Source organism: Rhinoraja longicauda, chromosome 4, assembly GCF_053455715.1.
Source record: "Rhinoraja longicauda isolate Sanriku21f chromosome 4, sRhiLon1.1, whole genome shotgun sequence".
In the NCBI taxonomy this organism is placed as follows: domain Eukaryota; kingdom Metazoa; phylum Chordata; class Chondrichthyes; order Rajiformes; family Arhynchobatidae; genus Rhinoraja; species Rhinoraja longicauda.
In genome coordinates, this window is record NC_135956.1 from 49,956,494 (window position 1) to 49,972,061 (window position 15,568).

General features: G+C 43.9%; 1 protein-coding gene across 2 annotated transcripts in view; it reads left to right on the top strand.

Moving 5' to 3' along the window:
* nfatc1 (nuclear factor of activated T cells 1) overlaps window positions 1-15,568 on the top strand; it is a 204,182-nt gene that overhangs the window by 96,127 nt on the left and 92,487 nt on the right. Inside the window, exon 9 of one of the 2 annotated variants that reach the window (XM_078398631.1) lies at window positions 9,993-10,685. The exons of the other annotated variant lie outside the window; for it this stretch is intronic. Within the exon in view, the coding sequence (XP_078254757.1) occupies window positions 9,993-10,685 (693 nt within the window). The remainder of the gene's footprint in view (window positions 1-9,992; window positions 10,686-15,568) is intronic. 2 annotated transcript variants of the gene reach the window in all.

The window sequence follows — 15,568 nt, forward strand, 5'->3', positions numbered from 1 at the left end:
TTCAGCGGGTCAGTCAGCATCTCTGGAGAAAAGGAATAGGTGATGTTTCCAGTCGAGACCCTTCTTCAGACAGTAGAAGAAGGGACATAGGGACATAGGAATATTGAGTAGAGAAGTTGGGAGGTCATGCTGCAGTTGTATAAGATGTTGGTGAGGCCGCATTTAGTATTGTGTTCAGTTCGGAGCACGATGTTATTGGAAAGATGTCAAGCAGGAAAGTGTATAGAGATTTATAAGGATTTTGCCAGAACTAGAGTGTCTGAGCTATAGGGAGAGGTTGAGTAGACTGGGACTCTATTCCTTGGAGCACAGGAAGATGAGGGGTGATCTTATAGGGTGCATAAAATCATGAGAGGAATAGATTATGTAGATGCACAGAGTCTTTTGCCCAGAGTGGGTGAATCGAGGACCTGTTGCAAATATGAAACCAAAATGTGTTGATGTTGTAAAGAGAATAATCATGTGGTCTGGCTACTGGCAAAAAAACTGTGAGCGATCATTGGTATATTGGAATAGGCCCTTGTGAAGGATGCTAGGTGTAAATTAAGGTTTATAAATAAAGAAAAGTCCAAAAGTAAATGCAGGAAATATGAAATAAAATAGAAAATGTTGGGAATCCTCAGCAGGCAAGCAGTATCCATGAAGAGAGAAACAATTCAGATGAAAGGTGATCAATCTGAATCATTAAACCTGTTTCTATCTTCTATCTACAGATAAACATCTGTATCTTCACAGGTTCTACCTTACTTCCTGGGCACTTCTACCATTTTTCATGCTATTTTCTAAAGCAAGACATGCATTTATGCACACCTTTCATGAGCACGGGATAGTGCAAAATTGCATGTAACCAATGAAGTCTTATCATTGCAGTCATCCTGGCAGACAATTTGTACGCACCAAACTCCTCAATCGGCAATGTGACAATGACCACCTGATCAGCTTCATTTATAAATATTGGACGGAATACCAGAGGATAACGTCTTGACTTTGCTTAGTTTTATGCTACAGGATCTTTTGCATCCACATGAGATGGGACATCAGTTTAACCTCTCATCTCAAAGACCTTCTCCCAAACTCCAATAGATTATGCCCAGGTTTTCTGTGCTCAACTATCTGAACAGAGTCCCCTACCCCCTCAAACCTGGAGATGAGAGTGCTAACCACTGACACGGTCATGTTTTTAAAGTTACCAACTTGTTTGCACAGGGCTTTGTCACCCCATTCATCCCAAGCTTATGGTTTTCAGTGATTGGTTACATGGCAGTATAAGTTGGCTTTGACACCAGAGGGAGCCTTTGATCCTGTTTGGATGGATAAAAGCAGACATACTAGGATACTACTGTAAACAATGAAGCAGTGTCCTGATGGGCATTGAAGTAGGTCTTCAAATATTAAAAAGATTGCAAGTCACTAAGCCAATGCCATAAAATGACCACAAGTTTTCTTCAACGATATGGTCACTTTATGGGGGTATGGTGAAGTAAAGCAGATTTAAAATAATCAGCAGTGACCGAGGCAGAAATTCATGGTGTCAGAATCTATTTAAGAGCTCATAAATTGTCTACACTTGAAAACCTGACCCGTCTCAGCTGCAGACTGAGGAGAAGCAGTAGTAAGATTAATAACAATCAGGCTGATGGCATTTTAATGTACTTCTGGATTGCATTAAGAAATATATGACCTGCATTACTCAAAAAATATGTTGAGACTCGATTGTTCACTCCCAGTCTCTGTACGCAGTTCCTAACTGCAGTGGTAAGGATAAATGACTCGATCATATTATAACAGACATCAGATTTAGGCAAATGTTTCTTTGGGAACAAAACTAATAGAGCTTATTATCATGGGCCACTTCCTAGGCAACAATTCAATAAATACAAGCAGTTAAATTATTTAAAATGAAAGTGTGTACAATACATGCCACATAAATCGCATCGCCAAATTCAGAAGCCTTTGGCAGACAGGCAGCATGTCTAAATTTTTAATTACTTTGTTGAGAAGGGCTTCCATATATTTTAATGGAGCACCGTGCCCTCCACACCCTCAACCCTTCAGCAGCCACACCTTGTGCTAATGCAAAGCTCATTAAAGTCCCACATTCTGCTGCAGATACTAAGTGTGTCTTTTGAGAGCAAAATATTTGATGGATCTGACACTGAAGCCTTGTGAGAGTACATTCATCACACCATCTGCTGGGGCTCCTGGATCCAGCTTGCCGCCACCATCTCAAGGGAAATAACGGATGGTCAATAAAATGGCCAGAGATGGCCACATCCCATGAACTACCAAAATTAATCTCGTTTAAAAAAAAAAAGAAACACCTTCCATTTATTGTTGAGATTTATTCATCTGCAGATGATATTACAGCTATCTCCTTTCTAACTGATGCCAGATGTTCAAAAGCACCCAGTCATGCATGTCGACCTGAAACAGGCCCCTCAGCCTTTCATGCCAACCACCAAGCAACCATTCACACTCAACGTTCTATTCTCCCACATCCCCATCAATTCCCCCCCAAATTCTACCACTCACCTAAGTACTAGGGAGAAGGATGGCGTAGCATTTGACAGTGCCAATTATCCAATCAACAATAAATGAAAGGGTTTCTTTGTTTTTAAACAAGATTTATGTGATGTTTTTGTGATGTAGGAGAAAGTGGGAGCACCAGGCTGAAACCTGGGAGAATATGCAAACTCCCAACAATAGACAATAGACAATAAATTGTCCCTAGTGTGTGTAGGATAGTGTTAATGTGCGGGGATCGCTGGGCGGCGCAGACTTGGTGGGCCGAAAAGGCCTGTTTCCACGCTGTATCTGAAATATGAAAAAATAAATAAATAAAAATAAAAATAATAATAAATAATAGGTGCAGGAGGAGGCCATTCGGCCCTTCGAGCCAGCACCGCCATTCAATGTGATCATGGCTGATCATTCTCAATCAGTACCCCGTTCCTGCCTTCTCCCCATACCCTCTGACTCCGCTATCCTTAAGAGCTCTATCCAGCTGTTCAACAAACAGCACCGAAGATCAGAATTGAACCTGGTGAATGCTGTAAGGCAGCAGCTCTACCAGTTGCAGGTTGCGTTCCTTTAGCAAATAAAGTAATGGAATGGGTCAGAATGTACACCATATTTTGCCACAGTTTTACCAGCAAATAACAAGAAACAACAGACTTGGAGATCTAATGGCATGCCATTATTGACATTACAACAGCATAAATGTAATTCCTATCGGGAGAATTCACTTCGTAATGATTTGTCTTCAAATGCTATGTTGTCTGTAATCAATGCTTAAGAACTTTCCACTCTCATCATTAAGTCAGAAGGCCATGTGTTCATACCCTACTTTAGAGATTTAAGATTAAATAAATGGTAGGGCCCTGGAGAGTATAGTAAAACAGAGAGATGCAGCAGTACATAGTTCCGTTAAATGGTGACATAGGTAGACAGTGTGGTAAAGAAGGTGTTTAGCACGCTTGCCTTCATTGGTCAGAGCAATGAGTACAGGGTTAGGCACGTCATGTTACAACTGTACAAATTATTTGCAAGACCGAACTTGAAGTATTGTGAGCTATTTCAGTCGCTATCGAAAATAAGTCATTAAGACCATGAGACATAAGATTCACAAGGAGACCAGAGTGCTTGCATTATAAGGGAAAGCTGGTACAAAGGAGGTTGAGGGATGACCTGAAAGAGGTATATAAAATCATTAGAGGTGTAGATAATATGGATGATCACATTTTCTTTCCCAAGTTAGGGGAGTTTAAAGCTAGAACATAGGCAATTGATAGATACCTTGGTTGGCATAGACGAGTTGGGCCGATGGGCCATGTTTCGAAGCTGAATAACTATGAGTCTATGTAAATTTGATACATGGCACAGTACAGCACTGCGAGATGCATCACTGTCAGAGGTGCTATCTTTCAGTTAAGGTGTTGAACTGAGACCTCATTTGCTCTTCCAGGTTGATGTAAATATAAAGAGCCCTATTCCAAAGAGGAGTAAGAGACTTCTGCTGTCTGTCCCAGGATTTACCTTTCAAACAAAACTTAAAACTGATGATCTAGTTATTTATTTCCTTGTAGTTTTTCTGGCCCTGCTGCTGTGCTTTGCACATTGTAGCTGTGGCAATGTTTCAAAGCACACCAGTCACTGTAAAGCTCCCTGGGATATCCTAAGGTTGAAAAAGGCACCATATCAATGCAAGTCTTTCTCACAAGCCCCACTTTGTGATGAATAGTAAGGAATATCAGGAAAAATTACTGTACAATTTTGACCTTTCCAAAAGCTTTCTTTGGTACAGATGTCATGAGTCGCTGCCAGGCATTTCATCTATGGTGAAAATAAACAGCTTGAGCAGCGTCATATTTCTAAGCACACAGCAAAGTTTGATCTGTATTTAGACTCTGTCACTGTAACTAAACTTTCAAATTTGAAAGCAATTTCACTCATAATTACGTGAAGTTATAGTGTTGCTCCTAGACCATTTGTGTTTATTTTGTCTGAAGCATAGTTCTGCTTAACCATCAATGCCTGTCTTGTTAATGTCAGTGAACATTTTGAACTAATTGGTATAAAGCCAAGATATATTTCATCCTATATACTTAAACTTACAGACTGTTAAGATACTGTGAAAAATTCAAATCAGGCATATAAGCCATCTAGCAGGCCGGTGTGAAAAAACAAGAGGCCGCAATGTGTGAGACTCATGATTCAGAGCAGTCCGAAGTTGCTCAATCTTTTTGCGTGTCTTTGGATATTTTCTGCATTAACCCATTTTGGAAACACATTAGATTTGTCAATAATAACATTACCAAATTACTAGCACATCTCCCTTGATTTCTTTTTACAACGAGTGTACAGCAGAATATATTGGCAATGTTAAACCATGAATTATATTCACATACAATACAGGTCTTTCCTCATGGATTAAATAATAGAAATTATTAGCTTTCTCTTGCAGTTTGTGTTACTATTCTAGTATCCTCACTGTTCATTCCCTTTCCTGCCCATTCTAACCGTAAATTTATGTCTCACTGTGACTCTGTTTCAGGCTCTGGATGCATCTCATGTCATTTCTCTTCCAATAATAGCCCCAATTAGGGTTTACTGGTGGTGTAATGGTTAAATTACCAAACGAGAAACCTAGAGGCCTCAACGGTCAATCCCGAAACTGAATTGTAACTCAAGGTCTACCAACGAGTGTATTCTTATATGGCCAACCAAACCATTCAGTTCAAGAACAATTAGGATGGGCAATAAATGTATTCCCTGAGAGTGTTGCCCAGATCCTCTAATAAGACTGCATTAAAAATCTAAATTACATTATATCTACTAAGAACCATGTGTCAGTTAACAGCACTTTTGCCTGATATTCAGAAGGTTTAGGTTCACATTTCATTCCAGAGACCTGTGCACACAAATCTGGGCTGTGGTCTAGTACGGTATTGGCAGGGTTCTACATACTGCCTTTTGGATGTCATCAAACTAAAGCCCAACTGCTTGCTCAGAATCAATTTGGCCTTTCTTCATTGTGGTACATCGTCTTCTTTCTATTGGCCTGGTTCTCTATTCATATCACATCCTGGCACGTGCCGCTCTCCTTCCTCTCACACACTCATTCTCTCTCTCATTCACTGTTTCTCACTCATTTGTCGTTCTCTCGCCCACTTACTCTTTTTCACTCCACTCTATTATTCTCTCTCTCTTCCTCACACTTTCTTTGTCTTTCCTTTTTCCTCTATCTCTCCTTCCCTCCTTATATTCTCTTTCTCTCGAACTCTCACCCTTTCATGAATTTTCTGTCTTTCTGTGTGTCTCTCTTCCTCTCCCCTTAACTCTCTCTCTCTCCTCTCTCTCCTGCCCTCTATCTCCCCTTCCCTCCATCCCTCTCCCTCTCCCTCCAACTCCCCCCTCCTTCTCTCCCTTTCTCCCCCTCTCCCACCCTCTCCCACTCTTCAGCTTCTCTCTCTCTTCCCCTTCTCTCTCTCCCCCTCGCCCCTCTCTCTCCTCTGCTCCAATGTAGGCTCCACACATCTAACAGTTATATAAACTATGCAATCTGCTGTGAGGAAATAGCCATCTTCTTCCACGTGTGGAGATGCTGGGAGACATGATATGGTGTGTGCTGAATGACTGGGAATGTAATACCCAGCGCCAGGATAAGGAGAGAACAAGCACAAGGATAAGAAATTATTGATGGCTGAATCATTAATTAATATTGTTGCAATTGTCCCTGGTTCATTGTATTTATCTGCCATTATTATTACAATGCTCTATTTTTAGCAATATTTTTAATGTTGTAGCAATGTCTCTCTTGCAGTTAAGCATATTGGGACAGAATATAATTATTCAGGGCAATGTAAAACTCAGTCAGATCAGCATCATTGCATTAAATTTATACAATTAATGTGTCTCACTGGAAGAATTAACTATGAATTAACTTTGTGGTTGAGGAGGAGATGGCAACGGAAATCTGAGGATTTCCTATTTGATTGGTCTGGGACACCATCACCACTCTGGTCATTGGGTCATTGTTCTGAAAGGGACATGTCAGATGCTCTATAAATCCAAGGCTTAGCTGGTGCAGTCTGATTCTGGTCAGGACTAATCTCTGAGCCATCATGGCCAAGTACCTAGCAATGGTGATGCCTTTACTTCAGGGAGAAGCTGTTAATTATTGGAGGAGGTAATTATCCAGAAGGCGAAGGAAGGTTATATTAAACCTCTCTTTTTACCCCAAGCTGAGAATATATCAGTCAGAACAGGGTTCATTTTTAATTGTTTAATGACAATATGGCAACAATATAGTAATGGCAGAAAGGGAAGTCCATCAATATCTGTGCAAGGCATTGCTTACTAAGTACAAAAAAAATCTTGACAGCACTTTAAGACAGGAAGCAGAAAGAAGATAAGTTGTGTAAGAACAGATGCTGGCTTAAGCCGAAGATCGACCCAAAAAGCTGGAATAATTCAACGGGACAGGCAGCATCTCTGGAGAGAAGGAAAACTAAAAATTAAAATTCCACACACCTTTTCAAGTTTATTGGTACCATTGAGATGTTTGTACAAGCAGTGTTGAAAGTGCTTATTTACACTGATGAACCGAAACATTATGACCACCTGCCTAATATGCTGTTGGTCCACCGTGTGCCGCCAAAACAGTGCCGACCCGCCGAGGCATGGACTCTACAAGACCCCTGAAGGTGTCCTGTGGTATCTGGCACCAAAACATTAGCAGCAGATTCTTCAAGTCCTGTAAGTTGCGAGGAGGAGCCGCCGTGGATCGGACATAGATCCAGCACATCCCACAGATGCTCAATTGGATTGAGATCTGGAGAATTTGGTGGCCAGGGCAACACCGTGAACACTTCATCATGTTCCTCAAACCATTCCCGAACAATTTGTGCAGTGTGGCAGGGTGCATTATCCTGCTGAAAAGGCCACTGCCATCAGGGAATACCATTGCCATGAAGGGGTGTACCTGATCTGCAATGATGCTTAGGTAGGTGACAAATGTCAAATTGACGTCCACATGAATGGACGGACCCAGGGTTTCCCAGCAGAACATTGCCCAAAGCATCATACTCCCTCCACCGGCTTGTCATCTTCCCACAGTGCACCCTGGTGCCATCACTTCCCCAGGTAAACGGTGCGCCCGTACACGGCCATCCACATGATCTAAAAGAAAACGGAACTCATTGGACCAGGCCACCTTCTTCCACTGCTCCAAGGTCCAGTTCCGACACTCGAGTGCCCAATGTAGGCGCTTCCGACGGTGGACAGGGGTCATCATGGGCACTCAATAGACAATAGGTGCAGGAGTAGGCCATTCGGCCCTTTGACCCAGCACCGCCATTCAATGTGATCATGGCTGATCATTCTCAATCAGTACCCCGTTCCTGCCTTCTCCCCATACCTCCTGACTCCACTATCCTTAACAGCTCTATCTAGCTCTCTCTTGAATGCATTCAGCGAAATGACTCTGACCGGTCTACGGCTACGCAGCCCCATACGCAGCAGGGTGCGATGAACTGTGTATTGTGACACATTCCTCGCATGACCACCATTAAAATTTTCTGTGACATGTGCCACGGTGGACCTTCTGTCGGTTCAGACTAGATGGGATAGCCTTCGTTGCCCTCGCGCATCGATGAACCTTGGGCGCCCAACATCCTGTCGCCAATTTGTGGTTTGTCCCTCCTCGGACCACTGTCGGTAGGTATTCACCACTGCTGACCTGGAGCACCCCACAAGCCTTGCCGTTTCAGAGATGCCTTGACCCAGTCGACTGGCCATAACAATTTGGCCCTTGTCAACGTCGCTCAGGTCTTTACTCCTGCCCATTTCTCCTGCATCCAACACATCAACTTCAAGAACTGACTGTTCACTTGTTGCCTAATATATCCCACCCCTTGACAGGTGCCATTGCAACAAGTTAATCAATGTTATTCACTTCACCTGTCAGTGGTCATAATGTTTTGGCTCATCGATGTACTCCTCCTAATCCCACAGCTGCTGAAACTGACCCAAAGTTTGTTTATAAAACCAAACTCGAGCAGTTTGTAACCAATCACTGTTGTGCCTTGTCAGTAGCCGAAGTGTAGCACTAACAGAGCAGTGATGATTGTGATTAGTTGGAGATAAGGTTCCGCATGGTAGGCTGTTCTGAAAGGGTAGATCGCATGGGATCAATGGAGAATTAGCAAACTTGATACAGAACTGGCATCATGGTAGAAAGCAGAGGATGTTGGAGGAAGGTGGAGATATTGCATTTTGGGACATCAGAGCAGGACAGGACCTTCAGAGTGAACAATGGGGCGCTGGGAGTGTTGTAGAGCAGAGAGATCCAGAAGTGTAGGTATATAGTTTCCAGAAATTGGCATCATAGAATGAAAGTGTGGTGAAGAATGCCTTTGGCATACTGACCTTCAAGTCAGGTAATGTTATAATTGTACAAGAGATTGGTGAAAACACACTTTGACTATTGTGTTTAGATTTGGCCACCCTGTTATAAGAAGGTTGACATTCAGCTGGAGAGAATGCAGAGAAGAATTACGAAGACATTACCAGGACTTGAGGGCCTAAGCTAGAGGGAGAGATTGTGCAGGCTAGGACTTTATCATTGGGGCACAGGAGGCTGAGGGATGATCTCATAGAGGTGTATTAAATCATGAGGGGAATAGATAGGATGAATGTATAGAGTCTTTTTCCCAGGGTAGTGAAATGAAAAACAAGAAGGTGTAGGTTTAAGGTGAGAGGGGACAGATTTTATAGAACCCTGAGAGGCAACTTTCACACACAAAGGATAGGAAAGGTTTAGAGGCAAGGTTTAGAAGGATATGGGCCAAATGTAGACAAATAGTACAAGCTTAGATGAGGCATTTTGGTTGGCATTGACAGGTTGGGCTGAAGGGCCTGTTTCCATGCTGTATGAATCTATGACTGAGGAAAAATATACAAAGAAATTTATAGACAAAATGTAATCCTCCCACTATTCGGTTCAATTGACTTCAGTGGATTTCTGCTCCTTAGTATCATCTCGCCCATTTCCACTGCCTTGACAGCAGTAATAATATCCCTGTAATAATTTCAGATGACTATTCAACGACCTTGGCCAATTGTCTTCACTGGATTATTTTAACATATTTCTTGTTTTTCCAAAGCCCATATTTTAAAACACTCAGTCCGCGTAATGAATGTGAACTGGTGGAGGCTTTAGGCTGCAGGCCTCTGTTACAATGCAGGCCTGTAAAAATGTGTTTATACAGTATGCTTTGTGGTAAGGGTGATTCCAAAAGAAATAGTGCTTTCAATATGAAAAACAGCTGTGACTTTCTTGTGCGCGTGACTCATCCAATTTTTATTGAGTGGGAGACTGAGGTCACTGACATACAGAGACTGATTGAGAATCGTGTTTATTTTGCAAAATATCTTACCCGCAGACCCACACATAGTTGAATATCTATCGCCTTGTTTTCTTCTCTCCTCAGTTCCTGTTATAAAAACAGAACCTGCCGATGACTATGAACCGGCCTTGGTCTACGGATCACTTCATCATGGCATGAGCCCCTTGTCTCAGCCCTATTACTCCCAACCAGTCATGGTCCCCGAGATTACACCAGACCCTAGTTCCTGCCTTGTCAGTAATTTTCCTTCGTGTCAACAGAGGAATGCTGGGTTGTCATCCTCCCCTACATCAGGTCACAAGCAGCACGAAATCACACCTGCCCCCTATGCAAAGTGCGCCAGCAGCACAGCCAACACCCAGCTCGGCCACCGACAGTCTGGAACAACAGTGCCTGCTCTTCAAGATGTGAACAGATCAGTTGTTGTGAATCCAGGTTCGCCGACTCACTCTGCACAATGCCTGATGCAGCCCCCGATGGCTCAGCACCTGAACAGTAGCTGTTCCCATGGCTTCCAACATGCTCTGTATCCCAACAATCTTTCTCCTCAAGGCCCTTCCTCCTCACCAGAGGCAACTTACGTGCAACCCTTCAGTCCGACAAACTCAGCAGCAAGGGGGCAACAACAGCAAGCTCAGAAGTCTCCAAGGAATAAGGCTCAATCCAGTCCATCAATGATGCCACCAATCCAAGGGGAGAATGGCCAGGATTTAACTCCCTTGCAAGTTACAGTGAAACGAGAGCCTCAAGAACTGGACCAGTTGTATCTGGATGATGGTAAGTGCAGCATTAGCAGAATCCACTTTTCCAAAAAAATGTCTCAAGTTTTGGGGACATGCCTTAATCTGTTTGCATTTATTACAGGTGTAAACGGATTTCTTTTAAAAAATGATTGTTTCTCGCTTCTATTTTGAGGGTCATTTTATCATAATCTTTTATTTGGGCACAACAAATCATGAAGGTTGATGTTGTGCATAACATCAGCAGAACAGTAATCCCAGTGGTTATGTGGAAACCCTGCATTAAATATGATTCCCTAAATATTTGAGTTCCTTGAAAACATTTGGTCGTTCTGAACAATGGTCGCAGAATACAGTAATACAAATACAAATCACATAGGGTGTTACATTAACTTCCATGGGGATCTGAAACTATCAGCTATTGGATGTGAGATAACCTGGGAATATCAAGCCTAAAATGTTTGCTCGGCTTGGACAATGCACTCAGTCACAACTCCCTTGTCTGTGGATGGGATTTGGGGATGACTGGATGGTAAGTCTGGGTGGTTCAGCCTCGTTGAATGCCTTGTTCAGGACATGTTAGCCATCAGTGCCCAGAGATGTGATTGTGGTCTTTCTTATGTAGGTTGTTAGAACCATAGGGATAGAAATGTTTAATGGAGCATTCAAAAATTGTAGATGTTTTGGAGACTCCTTTGTTATGGTTTCATTCTCTATTAGTTTTATATTGTTTTTTTAAAGGTAGCCACCTGTGGTTTTTAGTTGATGGTGATGAAGTGACCCAATAAAGGTTCACCATGTTGGTTAATGATATTTGGATTCCACAGCCTTTCCACACATTATGGTATATCAAATTATATTTAATACTAGACCAAGCGGACACGTTGGGCCCATTTCTTGTAAAGGGTGTGAGTGAGTGAGCCCTGGACCCAAAGCCTCTCCTGTATTGTAGCACCCTCAACCCCCCACTCAATCCCCCTCTTCCCCCCACTGACCTACTCCATCCCCCCTACCCACCCCCATTTGCCCCTCCCCTGCCCCAACCTCCACTTGCCCCTCCCCACGCCCCTCCCCTACAACCACTCCCACCAGCACTGCCTCCACACCCATTTCCCCCTCCCCACACCTATTCCCCCCTCCCCTTCCCCTCACCCTACCCGCACTCTCCCTGCCCACACCCCACTCTCCCGCCCCATCCCCACTCCTCCCCCACCCCCTCCCCCCACTCTCTCCTCCCCCACCCCCCTTTCCCCACCCCCCACCCCCACTCTGTGAGTCCCATTGTGATGTCACACGCTGAATACCGGTGGGTGGGGGGGGGGTGCGGTCGAGAGTGAGCTGATCTGTTCAAGACGTGTGAGTCCCATTGTGATGTCACACAATGAATACCGACGGGGGGGGGGGGGGGAGCGTGAGCTCATCTCTCACAGTCGCACGGGTCCCATTGAGATGTCACACGCTGACGACCTTCAAGAAATGGGTTAGAAAGGAATTTTTTTAACTTTAAAATCTCTCTAGCTTTAGAAATGTTGCTTCAATTTGAATGAGAGTTGTTAGAGATGATGCCCAGGATAATGGTGAGTAAGGTGGTGCAAAAATTGTGGCGCTATGGTGTACCATTTTGGCTGTGCGAACCACAAACGTTATGCTGCACACAAACGCACATACACACGGACAGAGAGTTTTAGTAATATACTAGACAGTGGGCCCATTCCCCCACCCCCCCATTCTCTCCTCCCCAGCTCCACTGTTACTCTCCCCCAGGCCCCCTTTTCCCACCACCCCCCTTTCCGCACCGCCCCCCTTTCTCCCACTCTCATTCCCCCCACCACCAACCCCCCTCCCGCCCAACCCCGCCATCCCCCTCCCCAGTCCCACTCTCCCTCCCACCCCCACTCTCTCTTCCCACCCTCCCTGTCCCCCCCACTCTCACTCTCCCCCACCCCCCCTTTCCCCACCAGCCCCCCTCTCTCCTCCCCCAACCCCCGCCTCCCCCACTCTCTCCTCCCCCCACCCTCACACCACTCCTACCCCCATTCTCCGCTCCACCCACTCGGCCCCCACGCCCACTCCCCTCCGCGGACCCGTTGGCGGCGAAAGGCACTTACGGAGCGTGCAGGGAAGAGGAGGGAGCTGCGGAGTGCGGCCATTACTGTGGCCTGGCCGAGCCCGGACTACTGGAGACGGATAGGGCGGTGGCGCGCTGGGCCCAGGCGATAGCTGGTAGAGCATCTCGCTCCTGCTCGGAGTGTCCCCCGGGTGTGGGAGAGTGGGGAGAGTGAGGGAAAAGAGGAGAGAAGCGAGGGGAGAGAGGAGAGAAGCGAGGGGAGAGATGAGAGGGGAGCCCCTGATTGCTGGCGGGCGACTCCGCTAACGGCGTCCATCTTGTTTTGTGCGAGTGAAGAGAGAGGCCGTGCGTGCCATGTGGTGATGTCAGATGGACAGCAGCGCTTGGAAAAAGGTGTTTTATGAAAGAAGTTTTTGAAGTTTAAAATCTCTGTAATTGAAAAAATATAAGACCGATTTAAATGAAACTTGTTATAAAGAGTGTCTACGAGAGTGGTCATTAAGGTGGCGCAAAAATTGTGGCGCTATGGTTTACCATTTTTGCAAAATCACAGAAATACCTTTATTTACATACGGATATATATATATATATATATATATATATATATATATATATATATATATATATATACAAGATCTGAGTTTTAGTACTGTATATATATATATATATATAATTATATATATATAAACTTCCTGAATAAACTTCCTCCCCTTTGATTGGAATGGATGAGAAATCCAAGAAAATGTTGTTGATTATATCTATATTATATAGATATAATCAACACCATTTTCTTGGATTTCTCATCCATTCCAATCAAAGGGGAGGAAGTTTATTCAGGAAGTTTATTTACTTCCTAGGATATAGTACTAATTTTAATTAGTATAAAATGCATGCTGGAGATGGTTTATGTACAAACTCCTTATCCTTTGTGCGATCTTCTTTGACCTGACTTATTCTCCCTTCTGCTCTTATTCATGTCTGACTCCCCGATTGTGAAAGAAAATAAGAATGTCATTGTGGAATTGTAACTTCTGCAGAGAATTTTCCTGCTGACCAAAGGATTTATTCAAGTTACTTATTTGTTAGCTGTGTTTTTCTATCATTCCTGTTTAATCTGAAATGATATATTCTGTCCTTATCCTTCTAAACCTGAATACAAATTCTTGAAATTTTATAAGGAACTAGACCAAGTGGACCCGTTGGGCCCATAACTCATGGGGTTGCCATTGTGATGTTGGGAAAAATTGCAATTTTTTCTTTAAAATAAATGCCTTTAAAAAAAAAAAAAATCTCAATGAAAATCGCGATTTTTCTTAAACCTCCCCTCCCCTCCCCTCCCTCACTCCTCACTCCATCCCCTCAACCTCTCTTCTTCCCCACCCACTCCCCCCCTTCCCCTCCCACGCCCCAGTCACCCACTCCATCCCCCCTTATCTCCTCCCTCCATTCTGAGGGGCTCTCTGGCGGCGCTGCCATTCCCGCCCGTCGGGTTTCCATTGTGACGTCGAACATGGAGGTATTACTGCGCATGGGCGGCTGACGGGCACAGCAAGTGGAAAAGGGATTTATTAAAGTTTAAAATGTGAATAACAAAATATAACAATTTAAACGTTAATAGGATTTCTTGATGCAGGAATTTTCAACATCAGCATCATTTCCCCAATTTCACAACAGGAAGGAGTTGGCGAAAATCGGCACAACAAAAGGTAAGAATGCCGCCAAAAGGCTCATCGTTCTTTTTGCATAAATGTTGAAGAGTTCTGTCCACCACTTCAAAGCTCTCCCTCCTAATCATTGGGCACTCATCCCGAACAATCAGTCTCACACTCCTGATCAAACGAACTATGTTGGAGTTCTTCTCAATGTTGCACATGGTATTATCGGTCACTTCGATGGGTATCTTGAATCGAGAATGTGCAGTTCTTCCACCAGGCATCAATGTAGCTGCTATACCAGAGGATGCTACAGCAAAAGCAACATCAACTTGACCTCGAACTTTGGAGAGGATCAAATTGATGAGAATTGTTTTGCCCATTCCTGCTGGTGTATCAATGAAAAACATTGAAGGAACATTCCTTTCCAAGCAGCTGCACACATGGTCATACACTGCTCTTTGCTCAGCATTCAGCAGAGGCTCCTTCTCTTCAACAAATCACTGTTGTTCAGGTCTATTGTACTGCAGTTCACTCAGCAATTCTGGATTGTCATCATCAAGGTTCATCCTTCCATGTCTTGGTAGTGGCACATGAAAGTATCCCAGTGTCTTGTTGTAATTCACAAGCTTGTCTTGAATATACAACAGAGACTGATCATGATGCCTCTCATCAATCATGATATTTGGATCATCGATTGTTCTCCGTTCTCTTTGAAGTTAATCTTCAGACATTGAATTCTTGAAGCGATTCCATAATTGTCGAGAAGTGTTGATCTCAGCAATCGTCAGCAAAACAAACAAATCTCTCATTGCTTCGGGGAGTCTTGTCCGTTCAGCATCTTCCATCGTCTGTTGCCAATGGTCGTCAGTTTGCAACAAACCTCTTTCTATGCAGACGTCTTTGAAGGAAAGAAGAATATGTCCGTCATGTGTTCTCGATGAATCAAAGGATACTGGCCCATTTACGTGATGGAAAAGCAGTCTCAAGTAGTAGAGATCACATCTCAAGTAGTAGAGGTGAATCGGACAGTGCCCTAGCTTATGGAAGGACTATTCAGAATCCTGATAACAGATGGGGATCTGCCCAAAAAGAGCAGGGAGAAGAAGGAATGACCAGGGTGAGACAAGTCTCTGATTACGTTGGCTGCTTTTCCGAGGTTGCGTGAAGTGCACATGGAGTCAGAGGCGGAAAGCCTGG